Source organism: Anomaloglossus baeobatrachus, chromosome 4 (assembly GCF_048569485.1).
Source record: "Anomaloglossus baeobatrachus isolate aAnoBae1 chromosome 4, aAnoBae1.hap1, whole genome shotgun sequence".
Classification (NCBI taxonomy): Eukaryota; Metazoa; Chordata; class Amphibia; order Anura; family Aromobatidae; genus Anomaloglossus; species Anomaloglossus baeobatrachus.
In genome coordinates this window covers 29,610,507-29,629,818 of record NC_134356.1, presented here as the reverse complement: position 1 = coordinate 29,629,818, position 19,312 = coordinate 29,610,507, and the positions used below count along the sequence as shown (strand labels likewise).

The window sequence follows — 19,312 nt, the reverse complement described above, 5'->3', positions numbered from 1 at the left end:
TAGGAACCTTGCCAGAATGCAGCCCGGGAGCTGCAGAAGGGGACACTTAGGTTTAGGGCAAAATTTCTGCTGACAGGTTCCCTTTAAGGGTGGAAAATATCAAAACTTTAAAATATTTTTTTATATTTTGCTCAATGAAAAATATTTAAACAAAACTATAAACACTTTATATTTTTTCAATAACTGGATAAATGTACAGTATGTATATATATATATATATATATATATATATATATATATATATATATATATATATATAAAAATATATAAAATATATATTTAGATATTCTTTTTTTTATAATATCTTTATATATATATATATATATATATATATATATATATATATATATATATATATATATATATATATACATATACATATACATATATACATATACACATACATACACACACACGTACATATATCTATATAAAAAAAAGTGTATCTAAATATATATATATATATATTATATATATTCAGATATTCTTTTTTTTATATATATAATATATATATTTAGATACACACACACATACATACATACATACATATACATATACATACATACACTTATATACTTTATATTTTTTCAATAGCACACTTTTTTTTTGGGACCCTCCATTTAATTAGCTTTGTGCTGTATATCTGCATCTGCACTGGAATAATAATTTACTACCTGTTGACCACTCCAATGATACCCAGTTTCACAGGAATGACCCTTCCTAGCAGCACGTCCATGGCGTCTGTACCGGCGTCCATGAGGTCCAGCTTGGTGATGACTGCCAGAGTTCTCCGTCCTGGTTAAAGACAAGATCTCCTATTACATTATTGCTTATGTAGGAACAGCGCCACTTATATCTATTGGTTGTGTCCGGTATTGCAGGCTGGGATTAAGTAAATGGGGTAAGGTGCAAAAAGAAGGGAATTTTGTTTACTCACCGTAAAATCCTTTTCTTCTAGCTCCAATTGGGAGACCCAGACAATTGGGTGTATAGCTTCTGCCTCCGGAGGCCACACAAAGTATTACACTTTAAAAAGTGTAACCCCTCCCCTCTGCCTATACACCCTCCGTGCATCACGGGCTCCTCAGTTTTGGTGCAAAAGCAGGAAGGAGGAAACTTATAAATTGGTCTAAGGTAAATTCAATCCGAAGGATGTTGGGAGAAGTGAAACCAAATAAACAATTGAACAACAAGCCCGAAGGGAACAGGGGGGGAGAGGAGAGGAGAGGAGAGGAGAGGAGAGGAGAGGAGAGGAGAGGAGAGGAGAGGAGAGGAGAGGAGAGGAGAGGAGAGGAGAGGAGAGGAGAGGAGAGGAGAGGAGAGGAGAGGAGAAACACTTTGCATGCCTGGACTCAGGTTCCGGCCATGCAAAGTGCTTTCTGGGCATGCTCAGTATTAAAGCAGGATCCTGTCTATCAGCACGCCAGCGTTCACCTGCGTTTGCGTGCGTTATAGTCAGGATCCAGCAATTTGCAGTCCTTGGACGGAGCTCAAAAACGCTACATGTTGCGTTTTTGAAACATGTTAAAATAACGCAAAAGGACGGATCCTGCGTCTAACGGACGCAAACTCATGCGAACGCAGGTGGACGCGATTCCATTGAAAATGCATTGAAGTAAAAACGGATTTGCACAGGATCCGTACTTCCGTTAAAATAATGTTTTCAACGGATGTTAAAAAGACGTAGTGTGAAACCAGCCTTACAGGTGGGCAACCGCCGCCTGAAGGACTCGCCTACCTAGACTGGCATCTGCCGAAGCGTAGGTATGCACTTGATAGTGTTTCGTGAAAGTGTGCAGACTAGACCAGGTAGCCGCCTGACACACCTGCTGAGCCGTCGCCCGGTGCCGCAAAGCCCAGGACGCACCCACGGCTCTGGTAGAATGGGCTTTCAGACCCGAAGGGAGCGGAAGCCCCGAAGAACGGTAAGCTTCAAGAATCGGTTCCTTGATACACTGAGCCAAGGTTGACTTGGAAGCCTGCGAACCCTTACGCTGACCGGCGACAAGTACAAAGAGTGCATCTGAACGGCGCAGGGGCGCTGTGCGAGACACGTAGAAACGGAGTGCTCTCACTAGATCTAATGAGTGCAAATCCTTTTCACATCGGTGAATTGGATTAGGGCAAAAAGAAGGTAAGGTGATATCCTGATTGGATGAAAAGGAGATACCACCTTAGGGAGAAATTCCGGAACAGGACGCAGAACCACCTTATCCTGGTGAAAAACCAGGAAGGGGCCTTTGCATGACAGCGCTGCAAGCTCCGACACTCTTCGGAGTGATGTAACTGCCACTAGAAATGCCACCTTCTGCGAAAGGCGTGATAGAGAGACATCCCGCAGCGGCTCGAAAGGTGGTTTCTGAAGAGCCGATAGCACCCTGTAAAGGTCCCAGGGCTCTAGTGGGCGCTTGTAAGGTGGGACTATGTGGCATACTCCTTGCAGGAACGTGCGGACCTGCGGGAGCCTGGCCAGGCGCCTTTGAAAAAATACTGAGAGCGCCGATACTTGTCCCTTGAGAGAGCTTAGTGACAAACCTTTGTCCATTCCAGATTGAAGGAAGGAAAGAAAAATGGGTAAGGCAAAAGGCCAGGGAGTAAACCCATTCACAAAGCACCAGGACAAGAAGATCCGCCAAGTCCTGTAATAGATCTTGGCGGACGTCGGTTTGCTGGCTTGTCTCATAGTGGCAATGACATCCTGAGATAACCCTGAGGACGCTAGGAGCCAGGACTCAATGGCCACACAGTCAGGTTGAGGGCCGCAGAATTCAGATGGAAAAACGGCCCTTGTGACAGCAAGTCTGTGCGGTCTGGAAGGGCCCATGGTTGACCCACCGTGAGATGCCACAGATCCGGAGCGACGAGAATGGCGCGGCGGCAGTTGGACCCGATCTTGCGTAATACTCTGGGTAGCATCGCCAGAGGAGGAAACACATAAGGCAGTTGAAACTGCGACCAATCCTGTACTTATGCATCCGCCGCCAGAGCTCTGTGAACTGCGGAGATGGTGGAGGCTGTGGCTTCCACCCACTGCAGAATTCGCCGTACTTCCTGGAAGGCTTGACGACTGCGAGTGCCGCCCTGGTGATTGATGTAGGCGACTGCAGTGGCGTTGTCCAACTGTATGCGGATCTGCCTGCCCTCCAGCCACTGATGGAACGCCAAACACTGCCCTTATCTCCAGAACATTGATCTGAAGGGAAGACTCCCTCGGAGTCCAGGTCCCCTGAGCCCTGTGGTGGAGAAACACTGCTCCCCACCCTGACAGGCTCGCGTCCGTGGTGACCACAGCTCAGGTTGGGGGCAGGAAGGATTTTCCCTGCGATAGAGAAGTGGGAAGAAGCCACCACTGAAGAGACGTCTTGGTTGCCAGGGAAAGAGAGACATTCTTGTCGAGGGAAGTCGATCTCTTGTCCCACTTGTGGAGAATGTCCCATTGGAGTGGGCGTAGATGAAATTGCGCGAAGGGCACTGCCTCCATCGCTGCCACCATCTTCCCTAGGAAGTGCATGAGGCGGCTCATGTAGGACCGCCACAACGGATGCCATGACTTTGGTGAAAACCCGTGGGGCTGTCGCCAAGCCGAAGGCAATGCCACGAACTGAAGGTGTTCGTCCCCTATGGCGAAACGCAAGAAGCGATGTTCGGGTGCGATCGGCACATGGAGATAAGCATCTTTGATGTCGATCGATGCGAGAAAGTCTCCCTCTGACATCGAAGCGATGACCGAGCGGAGAGATTCCATCCTGAACCGTCTGGTGCTCACATGTCTGTTGAGCAGTTTGAGGTCCAGAACAGGACGGAATGAACCGTCCTTCATTGGCACCACGAACAAGTTGGAGTAAAAGCCGCGCCCCTGTTCCTGAGGGGGGACGGGAATTACAACTCCTTCTGTCTTCAGAGCGGCCACTGCCTGAAGAAGTGCGTCGGCCCGAGCAGGGGGGGGGGGGGGGGAGAGGTTGTGAAGAAACGAGTTGGAGGACGAGAGATGAACTCTATCCTGTAACCGTGAGACAGAATGTCTCTCACCCATCGGTCTTGAACATGTGGCCACCAGGCATCGCAAAAGCGGGAGAGCCTGCCACCGACCGAGGATGCGGTTCGGGGATGCCAAGAGTCATGAGGAGGCCGCCTTGGAGGCAGTGCCTCCGGCAGCCTTTTGGGGGCGTGACTTAGACCGCCACGCGTAGGAGTTCCTCTGACCTTTCTCCGGCCTATTGGACGAAGAGGATTGGGACTTGGCGGAGGGGCGAAAGGACCGAAACCTCGATTGTATCTTACGTTGCTGAGGTCGCTTCGGTCTGGACTGGGGTAAGGAGGAGTCTTTTCCCTCTCATCCAATCGTTCTCCAAACAATCGGTCGCCAGAAAACAGCAAACCGGTTAGGAATCTCTTGGAAGCAGAGTCTGCCTTCCATTCGCGCAGCCACATGGCTCTGCGGACTGCCACAGAATTTGCGGATGCGACCGCTGTACGGCTAGCAGAGTCTAGGACTGCCTTCATGGCGTATGAAGAAAACGCCGACGCCTGAGAAGTCAAAGACGCAACCTGCGGAGCAGAAGTACGTGTGACCGCATTAATCTCGGTTAGACAAGCTGAGATAGCTTGGAGTGCCCACACGGCTGCAAAAGCCGGGGCAAAGGACGCGCCCGTGGCTTCATAGATGGATTTCACCAGGAGCTCTATCTGCCTGTCAGTGGCATCTTTTAGCGATGAGCCATCTGCAACCGATACCACAGATCTAGCCGCCAATCTAGAGACTGGAGGATCCACCTTGGGACACTGAGCCCAACCCTTAACTACGTCAGAGGGGAAGGGGTAACGTGTGTCAGCAAGGCGCTTAGTAAAGCGCTTGTCCGGAACCGCTCTGGGTTTCTGGACAGCATCCTTGAAGTTAGAGTGGTCGAAAGACGCACTCCGTGTACGTTTGGGAACCGAAACTGGTGTTTCTCCTGCTGAGAAGCCGACTCCTCTATAGGTGGAGGCGGGGGAGATAGATCTAACACCTGGTTGATGGACGAGATAAGATCATTTACTAAGGCGTCCCCTTCAGGTGTATCAAGGTTGAGGGCAACGTCATGGTCAGAGCCCTGAGCTGCGACCTCCGCCTCGTCCTCCAGCGAGTCCTCCAGCCGGGAACCTGAGCAGCGTGATGAAGCTGATGATTCCAAGCGGGCCCGCTTAGCTGGTCTGGGGCTGTGGACCGTGGAGGAGTCCTCCACGTGAAACCTAGAGCCCACTCCGGGAGCGCGCTGCGGCGTGGACCGAGAGGGACCTGGAGGCGCCGATCCAACAGTGTCCTGGATCTGTGTAAGGACCGGTCTGGACTGCAAGGCTTCTAGCAGCTTGGCAGACCATTTGTCCATAGACTTAGCCATGGATTGTGAAAGTGACTCAAAGAGCTTCTCAGCAAACACTGCAAACTCTGTCCCTGCCGCCTGGATAGTGGTAGCATGGGGGTCTACCTGAGCCGAGGGGCCCACAAGTGTAACAGGGGTCGAGCATTGCTCACAGTGAGGGTAGGTGGAACCCGCAGGCAACATAGCCCCACAAGAGGTACAGGTCGCAAGGAAACCCTGTGCCTTAGCGCTCTTGCTCCTTGTGGACGACATGCTGTTGTGTCCCAGGAGAGTGATCACAGAGGGTATAAGGGAAGAGTATACAGCCCGGCCGAACAGAGATCTATATATATATAAAGATATATAATACGTATCTATTCAGGCAACCCAGGGGGACCAGCACCGGATGACCGGTGTGGCTTACCGACCGCTAAAAAGCGGCGTGTGTGTCCTCCAGATTCCCTGCTCCAGGTCTCCCAGCGGTGAAGAGCTCTTTCCTGATGATTCTCCAGCGCAGAATGTCTGAAAAAAATGGCTGCTGGAGCTCTCAGAGGGGGAGTGGAGCGGTGGGCAGCACCAGGAAAAAGTGCGGGAATCTGGGGTCCCTATTGTGATCAAAGAGGGGGGAGGAAGCATACAGGATGCTCCGGCCCTCACTGCCGACGTCAGGACGGCTGTCCCGCCCCTACCCTGACAGACAGGTCCGGGGGCGGGAGTCTTGCCAGTAGGCCGCAACTGAAGCCGGGGACTAAATTTATGACCACGGCCGACAAGCAGGCGCGGTCGGCGCGGAAGTCCCCCGGCTTTCACGGATCAGCAGCCGCTGTGTGTCCCAGGCAGCGTCCGGTCAGCTGTCCCGCCCCTACCCTGACAGACAGGTCCGGGGGCGAGATTTTGCAAGTAGGCCGCAACTGAAGCCGGGGACTAAATTTATGACCGCGGCCGACAAATAGGCGCGGTCGGCGCGGAAGTCCCCCGGCTTTCACGGCCTAGCAGCCCTTGCAGCGTCCGGGTGCCATGCGCTCCATGAACCGTCCCCATGGGGACACAGAGTACCTGACAGATGCAGGGCCCGGTCCCTGATAAAGAAAATACTCCGGTCCGGCAGATTCCACACTGGGGCTGCGGAGGGAGCACGGTCCCAGTACCTGGATGACCGCTCAGGATCCCACTTCTCCCAGAGCCCCCAAGGGATGGTGAAGGAAATACGACATGTGGCTCCAGCCTCCGTACCCGCAATGGGTACCTCAACCTTAACAGCACCGCCGACGTAGTGGGGTGAGAAGGGAGCATGCTGGGAGCCCCGTGGGAGCCCTCTTTTCTTCCAACCGATAACATCAGCAGCTGCTGCTGACTAAAATGGGAATGCATGAGTGGATGTGTGCCTCCTTCCACACAAAGCATAAAACTGAGGAGCCCGTGAGGCACGGGAGGGTGTATAGGCAGAGGGGAGGGGTTACACTTTTGAGTGTAATACTTTGTGTGGCCTCCGGAGGCAGAAGCTATACACCCAATTGTCTGGGTCTCCCAATGGAGCGACAAAGAAACAGGCAAAACTGACTAAGAGCATTGGCGATAGCAGGGCAGGGTTTACTTGTGGACCATCCCTTTAAAAAACATAGGATTTCTGTACAGAGCGGTGTTGACCCACACGGCAGAGTTCCTTTAATTCTCACCATCTGGATCCGATTCTCGGGCGATCTTCAGGGCTTCGGATGTCGCCATGTCTGTGTTGGCCGCAGTCACGGCCAGTATGATGGAGTTGGGGTTACTGATGTACCGCAGGATCAGCTCCCGGATCTGTACCTCAATGTCTTTGGGCTGATCGCCAACAGGTACCTTAAAACAAAAAAAAAAAAGTTGATGACAAAGTTGTTAGACCAATATGGCAGCTTTCTTCCAAACACAGCGCCCCTCCTGTCCAGAGGTTATGTCTGGTATTGCAGCTCAGCTCCATTGAAGTGAATAGGATGAGCTGCAATACCTCATACAGCCTGTGAACAGGGGTGGCGCCGATTATGAAAGAAACCAGACGGGATTTTTCCAATTCTATAAATCTATTTAAAGGGATTTCAGGGAAGTTCTGCAGTAAACACTTCTCCATTACCTTTGTCATTCCGGGTAAATCCACCAGCGTCAGGTTAACGACGTTAGGAGAGAATATCTTCAGATGGATCGGTTCTGAACTAATACCCTGGAAGGAAAAGAAGAAAGGAAAAGAAGAAAGGAAACATTACCCAAAGATATTAGATAAATAATTGCCATTTTAGTTGACATTTCTATTTGCATTAAAGGGAACCTGTCATCAGAAATTTCGCCCAAAAGCTAAAAGATTCCCCCTCTGCAGCTCCTGGGCTGCATTCTAGGAAGGTCCCTGTTATTATTGTGCCCCATGTGAGACCAAAATAAAGCCTTTATAAAGTTCTACCTTTTTGTATGCAGCTTCTGTAAATCTGTCACGGGGGCGGGCTCTCTGCCCTCCGTTATTCTGCCTCCTGGTCCTGTATGCCGCCCCCATCGCTCCTTTCCACATCTGATGCACCGCCCACTGCTCCAGCCATCCCCGCGCATGCCCAGTGCCAGTCTCACAGGACTGAGCAGTGTGACCGCTGGTGACGTGTGCGCAGGCAAGTGATTATGGGCGGGACTGTGACTGTTATCAGCAAGTACCCGGCCATAATCTCGTGAGCGCGCAAACCTCTCCAGAATTCACACTGAGCTCAGTGTAGATGCTAGACTGTATGGGCTGCTTCCAGGGATGACGTCCCTTTGTCATGTGATAGGGGCGTGTTCGAAATACTATCACATGACAAAGGGACGTCATCCCTGGAAGCAGCCCATACAGTCTAGCATCTACACTGAGCTCAGTGTGAATGCTGGAGAGGTTTGCGCGCTCAAGAGATTATGGCCGGGTACTTGCTGATAACAGTCACAGTCCCGTCCATAATCACTTGCCTGCGCACACGTCACCAGCCAGTCCTGTGAGACTGGCACTGGGCATGCGCGGGGATGGCTGGAGCAGTGGGTGGTGCATCAGATATGGAAAGGAGCGATGGGGGCGGCATACAGGACCAGGAGGCAGAATAACGGACGGCAGAGAGCCCGCCCCCGTGACAGATTTACAGAAGCTGCATACAAAAAGGTAGAACTTTATAAAGGCTTTATTTTGGTCTCACATGGGGCACAATAATAACAGGGACCTTCCTAGAATGCAGCGCAGGAGCTGCAGAGGGGGAATCTTTTAGCTTTTGGGCGAAATTTCTGATGACAGGTTCCCTTTAAGGGGGACAGTTCTATATGCAAATGAGGTTGCAAGTGCTTAGTGGGCGGTTCCAAGCCTCCTCTTGATTACCGGCAGCATGGCAGAGGTCACCATCACAGCAGTATCCCTGCGTCCATGTACTGTGCACCAAGAATTGATCCGAGGCAATAAGAGTATTGCGCATGCGCTGTTCAACCCCAGGTTGATGCATGTGCAATATGTCAGATTTTAGCCCAGAACAGTGATTGTAAGCCCGTGATTGTTAACCTGTTAAATCCCGCTGGAATTTAACATGTGTCAGCAGGTGGAAGCACCATTTTAAGCGCTCATGGGTGCACCTGTGACATGATAGTGGGTCACTGACAGGTAGGGGTCTGCTGAAGACCTCAAAGCTGGTCATAGTAGTGCTCCTATGAAACCTGTCTGCGGTTGGGCTATAAAAATGAGACTATGATTTTCACTATATGAAGCAATACTGTGGCACTGATGTATAGAGAACAGGCAGACAGTCGCAGGTTATAGTTCCCTAACGAGACAAATGGAAACAGTAAAAAAAAAAAAAAAAAAAAAAAATTATATATATATATATATATATATATATATATATATATATATATATATATATATATATATATATATATATATATATATATATATATATATATATATATATATATATATATATATATATATATATATATATATATATATATATATATATATATATATATTATATAGTATAATTGTAAATAAAGCAAAAAAAGAGAGAGAATTTTGTTACTTACCGTAAATTCTTTTTCTTATAGTTCTGTATTGGGAGACCCAGACCATGGGTGTTTAGCTTCTGCCTCCGGAGGACACACAAAGTACTACACTTAAAAGTGTAGCTCCTCCCTCTGAGCTTATACACCCCCTGGAGAACCAGATCTAGCCAGTTTAGTGCAAAAGCTGAAGGAGAATAGCCACCCACAAGTAGAGCCGATCAAGAACCGGAACAACCGGAGACTCTGTCCACGACAACAGCCGGTGATAACACGCGGAACAAGAAAATTGCCAACAGGCAACAGGGAGGGAGCTGGGTCTCCCAATACGGAACTATAAGAAAAAAAATTTACGGTAAGTAAACAAAATTCTCTTTTTCTTTATCGTTCCTATGGGAGACCCAGACCATGGGACGTTCCAAAGCTGTCCCTGGGTGGGAATAAACAGAAAAAACTAAGAAGTAGGCGAAACCTAACTTCACAAGTGGGCGACAGCCGCCTGAAGGATGCGTCTGCCCAAGCTCGCATCTGCCGAAGCATGAGCATGCACTTGGTAGTGCTTCGAAAAGGTATGCAGGCTAGACCAAGTGGCAGCCTGACACTTGTTGAGCCGTAGCCTGGTGCCTAAAAGCCCAAGAGGCACCGACAGCTCTGGTTGAGTGTGCTTTGAAAAGCTTGAGAGGTGCACCGCCTAAGCGCAGCGGTGCGAGACACATAAATCCGGAGAGCACGCACCAGGTCCAGAGAATGCAGTGCTTTCTCAAAGCGATGAACAGGGGCCGGACAGAAGGAAGGCAAGGAAATGTCCTGGTTAAGGTGGAAGGGAGAGACCACCTTAGGAAGAAAGTCCGGGGTCGGACGGAGAACTACCTTGTCTTGGTGAAAAACCAAAAAAGGTGACTCCGAGGAGAGCGCAGCCAAATCAGAGACTCTCCTGAGAGAAGTTATGGCAACTAGAAAGGCCACCTTTTGAGAAAGACGATACAAAGAAACCTCCCTAAGGGGCTCAAAAGGGGGTTTCTGCAATACCGTGAGGACCAAGTTAAGGTCCCAGGGATCCAAGGGCAGCCGATAAGGCGGAATGATGTGAGACGCGCCTTGCATGAAGGAGCGGACCTGAGCCAGCCGGGCGAGACGCCGCTGGAACAGCACTGATAGAGCTGAGACTTGTCCCTTGAGAGAGTTGAGGGACAGTCCCAGCTGCAGACCGGACTGTAAAAAAAGACAGAAGGGTCGGCAACGAGAATGGCCAAGGAGAATGGCCGGAAGAGCGACACCAGGACAGGAAAATTTTCCAAGTCCTGTGATAGATCTTGACGGAGGAAGACTTACGGGCCCGAGTCATAGTGGAGCCGACTTCAGGAGGGATACCAGAAGCCGTCAAAATCCAGGACTCAAGAGCCACGCCGTCAATTTGAGTGCCGCAGAATTCGGGCGGAAAAACGGACCTTGCGAGAGTAGGTCTGGACGATCCGGAAGATGCCACGGCATCTCTACGGACAGTTGGAGCAGGTCCGGATACCAAGCTCGCCTGGGCCAGTCCGGTGCAATGAGGATGACTCGACGGCCCTCCATTCTGATCTTGCGCAGGACTCTGGGCAAGAGAGCTAGAGGGGGAAACACGCAGGACGGACGAAACTGGGACCAATCCTGAACCAGAGCGTCCGCGGCAAAGGCCTGAGGATCGTGGGAGCGAGCCACGTAAACCGGAACCTTGTTGTTGAGACGGGATGCCATTAGGTCCACGTTCGGAGTGCCCCACTTGCAGCAGATTGACTGAAACACTGCCGGGTGCAGGGACCACTCGCCACCGTCCACGGATTGACGGCTGAGATAATCTGCCTCCCAGTTTTCTACGCCTGGGATGTGGACTGCGGATATGGTGGACTTGGAGTCCTCCGCCCATTGAAGAATGTGTTGGACCTCCAACATTGCCAGGCGGCTGCGTGTCCCGCCTTGGTAATTGATGTAGGCAACCGCTGTCGCGTTGTCTGACTGGACTCGGATGTGCTTGCCCGCCAACAGGTGGTGAAAGGCTAGGAGAGCTAGAATCACAACTCTGGTTTCCAGCACATTGATTGAAAGGGCTGACTCGGACGGAGTCCAAGTGCCCTGTGCTCTGTGGTGGAGATATACCGCTCCCCAGCCGGATAGGCTGGCATCCGTGGTGAGAATCACCCAGGACGGAGTCAGAAAGGAGCGCCCTTGGGACAGGGAGAGGGGTCGAAGCCACCACTGAAGAGAGCTCCTGGTCCGTGGCGACAGAGCCACTAACCTGTGTAAGGAGGAAGGCCGCTTGCCCCAACAGCGGAGAATGTCCAGCTGCAGGGGGAGCAGATGGAACTGGGCAAAGGGAACCGCCTCCATGGACGCCACCATTTGACCCAGCACCTGCATCAGGCGCCTGAGGGTATAACGGCGGGGCCGCAGCAGAGAGCGCACCGCTAGCCGGAGAGACTGCTGTTTGACTAAGGGCAACTTCACAAGTGCCGGCAAAGTCTCGAACTGCATCCCTAGGTACGTGAGACTCTGGGTCGGAGTCAGGGTGGACTTGGGAAGATTGACAAGCCACCCGAATTGGGCTAGAGTGGCGAGAGTGAGCGAAACACTCCGCTGACAGTCTGCGCTGGATGGAGCCTTGACCAGAAGGTCGTCCAGATAAGGAAGCACTGCCAACCCCTGGAGGTGCAGGACCGCAATCACTGCCGCCATGACCTTGGTGAATACCCGAGGGGCCGTGGCTAACCCGAAGGGGAGAGCCACGAATTGGAAATGTTCCTCTCCTATCGCAAAACGTAACCAACGCTGGTGTGACACTGCGATTGGCACATGTAGATAGGCATCTCTGATGTCGATGGACGCCAGGAAATCCCCTTGGGTCATAGAGGCAATGACTGATCGCAGAGACTCCATGCGAAAATGCCGCACCCGGACATGCTTGTTGAGAAGCTTGAGATCCAGGATGGGCCGGAAGGTACCGCCCTTTTTTGGAACTAGGAAGAGGTTTGAGTAAAAACCTCTGAACCGTTCTCGAGCGGGAACTGGTACAATCACACTGTTTGGCTGCAAGGATGCCACGGCCTGTGAGAAAGCGGCGGCCTTGGAGCAGGGGGGAGTTGAGAGAAAAAATCTGTTTGGCGGGATGGAAGAGAATTCTATCCTGTAGCCGTGAGATATGATGTCTCTCACCCACTGATCGGAGACTTGCTTTAACCAAGCGTCGCCAAAGTGGGAGAGCCTGCCACCGACTGATGACGTGGCTGGAGCGGGCCGAGAGTCATGAGGAGGCTGCCTTAGTGGCAGAACCTCCTGCGGACTTCTGCGGGCGCGCTTTTGTGCGCCAGTTGGATTTCTGATCCTTGGCTGAGTTAGCGGACGAGGCGGAAGGCTTAGAGGATGACCAGTTGGAGGAACGAAAGGAACGAAACCTCGATTGATTCCTACCCTGGGCGGGTTTCCTGGTCTTGGTTGGTGGCATGGAAGTACTCTACCCGCCAGTAGCTTCTTTAATGATTTCATCCAGCTGTTCACCGAACAGCCGTGAACCAGCAAAAGGGAGCCCAGCAAGAAACTTCTTGGAAGAAGCATCTGCCTTCCACTCTCGAAGCCACAAAATCCTGCGGATAACAAGAGAATTAGCTGAAGCCACCGCAGTGCGGTGAGCAGCCTCTAGCATGGCAGACATGGCATAAGATGAAAAGGCTGAAGCCTGAGCAGTTAAGGTAACCATCTCAGGCATAGATTCCTTGGTGAGGGAATGCATCTCCTCCAGAGAAGCAGAGATGGCTTTGAGAGCCCACACTGCTGCAAAAGTCGGGGAAAACGCGGCCCCCGCAGCTTCATACACAGATTTGGCCAAAAGGTCAATGTGACGGTCAGTTGAATCCTTAAGTGAGGTGCCGTCAGCCACCGACACAACGGTCCGGGCTGAGAGCCTAGACACCGGAGGGTCTACCTTTGGGGAGTGCGACCACTCCTTGACCACCTCAGGTGGAAATGGAAACCGGTCATCAGAACCACGCTTTGGAAAGCGTTTGTCAGGGCAGGCCCTGGGCTTGGTCACAGCGGTCTGAAAACTGGAGTGGTTAAAGAACACACTCTTCACTCTCTTAGGCGAGGTAAACTGATGTTTTTCTGCCAAAGAGGGTTGCTCCTCTGAGACTGGCGGATTGAGATCCAGCACAGAATTAATGGACGCAATCAAGTCACTAAGATCCGAGTCACCCTCAGAGAAATCGATGGGATACATAGCCTCCGAGTCACCCGTGAGGGCATCCTCCTCATCTTGAGAGTCAGCTCTTGAGTCAGAGCCGCGGGATGAGGAGGGGGAGGAAACCCTGCGCCTTCTCTTAGAAGGACGGGGTCTGGGACCAGATGATGAATCCTCCGTGAGCTCCGATGGACGGAGGTCAGAGGATAGGAGTCCTCTGTCAAGAGTATTAGAGGCACCCTGTGAGGAGGGCTGATGCATATTCATCAAAGTCCTGGACAAAAGTCCCATGGACTCAGCAAATGACTGGGATATGGACCTAGAAAAGGACTCTACCCAGGCCGGGGGTTCAGCCACAGGTGCAGCAGCAGCCTGAGAGACCACTGGGGGTGAGACTCCAGGCTGTGGCACCGCCAAGTTAGAGCAACCATCACAGTGTGGATAAGTGCTCGGCTCAGGCAGCAGGAGCTTACATGCAGTACATGCAGAATAAAGCTTTGGAGCCTTGCTCCTTGTGTGAGACATGCTGCTGGAGTGGGGGCTTTGCAGAGAATGAACCCCAGGGAGAATATACAGAGGTCCACAACCGGAGACCGGCTGTGGCTTACCAGACCGCTGAGCGCGGTGTTGTGTGCCCTCCAGATCCCGAAGCCCGGTCCCCCAGTGCACAGCACCTCAGCAGAGATGCAGAGTGCAGAATGTCCCAGAGCAGAGTGAACTCTGCGTGAGAAATGGCCGCCGGAGCGAGGAGAGGGGGCGGGACTAGGGGGCGTTCCTATAGGAGAGCGGGAACTGGAGGGCTATAGAGACCTGCAGGGGAGGAGGGACGCAGTGGGACGTGTCCCTCCCCTGTGTAGAACGGCCGCTGGGAGGAGCTGAACCTGTCCCTCTGCATGAGTGACATGCGAGGGCAGGAAAACGAAACTAGGCCTCCGGCGAAGTCGGGGCCTAAATTTAAGCGGCGAGCCCGACAAGCAGGCACCATCGGCGCGGTTCTCAGGCAAAAGCTAGAGAACCCGCCGGAAAAGTTAAAACAATCACATACAGCATACTCTCCCCATATAATAAAGAACCGGGACCCCCAACACATAAACGTCTCAGGTACTTAGCTGCTGAGACGCAGGGCCAGGTCCCTGGGGATGAGTGCTCCGGTCCAACAGGATCCTCAAGGGGCTGTGGATGGAGACCGGACTCCTGCCAGGCATGGAGACCGTGCTGGCTCCCACTTCAAGCCAGAGCCCAGGAGGGATGGTGAAGGAGCGCGGCATGTAAGGCTCCAGCCTTGGAAATCAACCTTAACCACACCGCCAACACAGTGGGGTGAGAAGGGACATGCCGGGAGTCCAGACTTGGACCCGCTTTTCTTCAAACTCTTTCCAAAAATCAAACAAATCAGATGAGAATGCATGTGTGGATGTATGCCTCCTGACACAAAGCAATAAACTGGCTAGATCTGGTTCTCCAGGGGGTGTATAAGCTCAGAGGGAGGAGCTACACTTTTAAGTGTAGTACTTTGTGTGTCCTCCGGAGGCAGAAGCTAAACACCCATGGTCTGGGTCTCCCATAGGAACGATGAAGGGAATTTTGTTACTTACCGTAAATTCCTTTTCTTCTAGCTCCAATTGGGAGACCCAGACGATTGGGTGTATAGCTACTGCCTCCGGAGGCCACACAAAGCATTACACTAAAAAGTGTAAGGCCCCTCCCCTTCTGGCTATACACCCCCCGTGGGAACACGGGCTGCTCAGTTTTAGTGCCAAAGCAAGAAGGAGGAAAGCCAGTAACTGGTTTAAACAAATTCAATCCGAAGAACATCGGAGAACTGAAAACCGTTCAACATGAACAACATGTGTACCCGAAAAAACCAAAAATCCCGAAGGAAACAGGGCGGGTGCTGGGTCTCCCAATTGGAGCTAGAAGAAAAGGAATTTACGGTAAGTAACAAAATTCCCTTCTTCTTCGGCGCTCCATTGGGAGACCCAGACGATTGGGACGTCCAAAAGCAGTCCCTGGGTGGGTAAATTAATACCTCATGTTAGAGCTGCAAAAACAGCCCTTCCCTACGAGGAGGCAACCGCCGCCTGCAGGACTCTTCTACCTAGGCTGGCGTCCGCCGAAGCATAGGTATGCACCTGATAATGTTTGGTGAAAGTGTGCAGACTCGACCAGGTAGCTGCCTGGCACACCTGTTGAGCCGTAGCCTGGTGTCGTAATGCCCAGGACGCACCCACGGCTCTGGTAGAATGGGCCTTCAGCCCTGAAGGAACCGGAAGCCCGGCAGAACGGTAGGCTTCAAGGATTGGTTCCTTGATCCATCGAGCCAGGGTGGATTTTGAAGCCTGCGACCCTTTGCGCTGACCGGCGACAAGGACAAAGAGTGCATCCGAGCGGCGCAGGGGCGCCGTGCGGGAAATGTAGATTCTGAGTGCTCTCACCAGATCTAACAAATGCAAATCCTTTTCATACTGATGAACTGGATGAGTACACAGAGAAGGTAAGGAGATATCCTGATTGAGATGAAAGGAGGATACCACCTTAGGGAGAAACTCCGGGATCGGGCGCAGCACTACCTTGTCCTGGTGAAACACCAGGAAGGGAGCTTTAGATTACAGCGCTGCCAGTTCGGACACCCTCCGAAGAGACGTGACCGCTACCAGAAAGGCCACTTTCTGTGAGAGTCGAGAAAGTGAAACATCCCTCAGAGGCTCGAAGGGCGGCTTCTGTAGAGCAACTAGCACCCTGTTCAGATCCCATGGGTCTAACGGCCGTTTGTACGGAGGGACGATGTGACGAACCCCCTGCAGGAACGTGTGTACCTGAGGAAGTCGTGCTAGACGCTTTTGAAAAAATACAGATAGCGCTGAGACTTGCCCTTTAAGGGAGCCGAGCGACAAACCTTTTTCCAACCCAGATTGTAGGAAGGAAAGAAACGTAGGCAATGCAAATGGCCAGGGGGATACTCCCTGAGCAGAGCACCAGGATAAGAATATCTTCCACGTCCTGTGGTAGATCTTAGCAGACGTGGGCTTCCTAGCTTGTCTCATGGTGGCAACAACACCTTGAGATAATCCTGAAGACGCTAGGATCCAGGACTCAATGGCCACACAGTCAGGTTCAGGGCCGAAGAATTCCGATGGAAAAACGGCCCTTGTGACAGCAAGTCTGGTCGATCTGGCAGCGCCCACGGTTGTCCGACCGTGAGATGCCACAGATCCGGGTACCACGACCTCCTCGGCCAGTCTGGGGCGACGAGTATGACGCGGCGGCAATCGGACCTGATCTTGCGTAGCACTCTGGGCAAGAGTGCCAGAGGTGGAAACACATAGGGCAGCTGGAACTGCGACCAATCCTGCACTAAGGCGTCTGCCGCCAGAGCTCTTAGATCGCGAGACCGCGCCATGAAGGCCGGAACCTTGTTGTTGTGCCGAGACGCCATTAGGTCGACGTCCGGCATTCCCCAGCGGCGACAGATTTCCTGAAACACGTCCGGGTGAAGGGACCATTCCCCTGCATCCATCCCCTGGCGACTGAGGAAGTCTGCTTCCCAGTTTTCTACGCCCGGGATGTGAACTGCGGATATGGTGGAGGCCGTGGCTTCCACCCACAGCAGAATCCGCCGGACTTCCTGGAAGGCTTGCCGACTGCGTGTCCCGCCTTGGTGGTTGATGTATGCCACCGCTGTGGAGTTGTCCGACTGAATTCGGATCTGCTTTCCTTCCAGCCACTGTTGGAAGGCCAGTAGGGCCAGATACACTGCCCTGATTTCCAGAACATTGATCTGAAGAGTGGACTCCTGCTGAGTCCACGTACCCTGAGCCCTGTGGTGGAGAAAAACTGCTCCCCACCCCGACAGACTCGCGTCTGTCGTGACTACCGCCCAGGAAGGGGGTAGGAAGGACCTTCCCCGTGACAATGAGGTGGGAAGAAGCCACCACTGAAGCGAGTCCTTGGCTGTCTGGGAGAGGAGGACTTCCTTGTCTAAGGACGTCGACCTCCCGTCCCATTGGCGGAGAATGTCCCATTGAAGTGGACGCAGATGAAACTGGGCAAACGGAACTGCTTCCATTGTCGCCACCATCTTCCCTAGGAAGTGCATGAGGCGTCTTAAGGGGTGCGATTGACCTTGAAGGAGAAACTGCACCCCTGACTGTAGCGACCTCTGCTTGTCCAGCGGAAGCTTCACTACCGCTGAGAGAGTATGAAACTCCATGCCAAGGTATGTCAGAGATTGGGTCGGTGACATGTTTGACTTTGAAAAGTTGATGATCCACCCAAAAGTCTGGAGCGTCTCCAGCGCAACGTTTAGGCTGTGTTGGCATGCCTCCTGAGAGGGTGCCTTGACAAGCAGATCGTCTAAGTAAGGGATCACCGAGTGTCCCTGAGAGTGCAAGACTGCTACCACTGCTGCCATGACCTTGGTGAAAACCCGTGGGGCTGTCGCCAGACCGAAGGGCAGGGCTACGAACTGAAGATGTTCGTCTACTACCACGAAGCGTAGAAAACGCTGGTGCTCTGGAGCAATCGGCACGTGGAGATAAGCATCTTTGATGTCTATTGACGCTAGAAAATCTCCTTGAGACATTGAGGCAATGACAGAGCGGAGGGATTCCATCCGGAACCGCCTGGCGTTCACATGCTTGTTGAGCAGTTTTAGGTCCAGAACAGGACGGAACGAGCCGTCCTTTTTTGGCACCACAAACAGATTGGAGTAAAAACCTTGACCTCGTTCCTGAAGAGGAACAGGGATCACCACTCCTTCTGCCCTTAGAGAGCATACCGCCTGCAGAAGGGCATCGGTTCGGTCGGGAGGTGGAGAAGTTCTGAAGAACCGAGGCGGAGGACGAGAACTGAACTCTATCCTGTACCCGTGGGACAAAACGTCTGTTACCCACCGGTCCTTGACCTGTGGCAGCCAAATGTCGCAAAAGCGGGAGAGTCTGCCACCGACCGATGATGCGGAGGGAGGAGGCCGAAAGTCATGAGGTAGCCGCCTTGGAAGCGGTTCCTCCGGTTGCTTTCTTTGGGCGTGAGTGAGCCCGCCAGGAATCTGAGCTCCTCTGCTCCTTCTGAGTCCCCTTGGACGATGAGAATTGGGCCCTGCCCGAGCCTCGAAAGGACCGAAACCTCGACTGTCCTCTCCTCTGTTGAGGTTTGCTTGATCTGGGCTGGGGTAAGGAAGAATCCTTACCCTTCGACTGTTTAATGATTTCAGCTAATTGCTCACCAAACAGTCTATCTCCAGATAATGGCAAACTGGTTAAGCATTTTTTGGAAGCAGAATCTGCTTTCCATTCCTTTAACCACAAGGCTCTGCGCAAAACCACAGAGTTGGCGGACGCCATAGAGGTACGGCTCGTGGAGTCTAGGACCGCATTGATAGCGTAAGTCGCAAACGCAGACATTTGCGAGGTTAAGGACGCCGCTTGCGGCACTGATGGACGTATGAGAGAGTCCACCTGCTCCAGACCAGCTGAAATAGCTTGGAGTGCCCACACGGCCGCGAATGCTGGAGCAAACGACGCGCCGATAGCTTCATAGACCGATTTCAACCAAAGGTCCATCTGTCTGTCATTGGCATCTTTTAGTGAAGCCCCATCTTCCACTGCAACTATGGACCTAGCCGCAAGCCTGGAGATTGGGGGGTCCACTTTTGGACACTGGGTCCAGCGTTTGACCACGTCAGGGGGAAAGGGATAACGTGTATCCTTAAGACGTTTGGAGAAACGCTTATCTGGATAAG

At 52.1% G+C, this 19,312-nt stretch overlaps 1 protein-coding gene across 4 annotated transcripts in view; it reads right to left on the bottom strand.

The window, feature by feature from the left end:
* DNM1L (dynamin 1 like) overlaps nucleotides 1-19,312 on the bottom strand; it is a 67,051-nt gene that overhangs the window by 34,087 nt on the left and 13,652 nt on the right. For all 4 annotated transcript variants that reach the window (XM_075344193.1, XM_075344195.1, XM_075344194.1 and 1 more), the window contains 3 exons: nucleotides 7,447-7,533; nucleotides 7,016-7,178; nucleotides 675-795 (listed from right to left, as the gene is read on the bottom strand). In XM_075344193.1, the coding sequence (XP_075200308.1) occupies nucleotides 675-795; nucleotides 7,016-7,178; nucleotides 7,447-7,533 (371 nt within the window). The remainder of the gene's footprint in view (nucleotides 1-674; nucleotides 796-7,015; nucleotides 7,179-7,446; nucleotides 7,534-19,312) is intronic.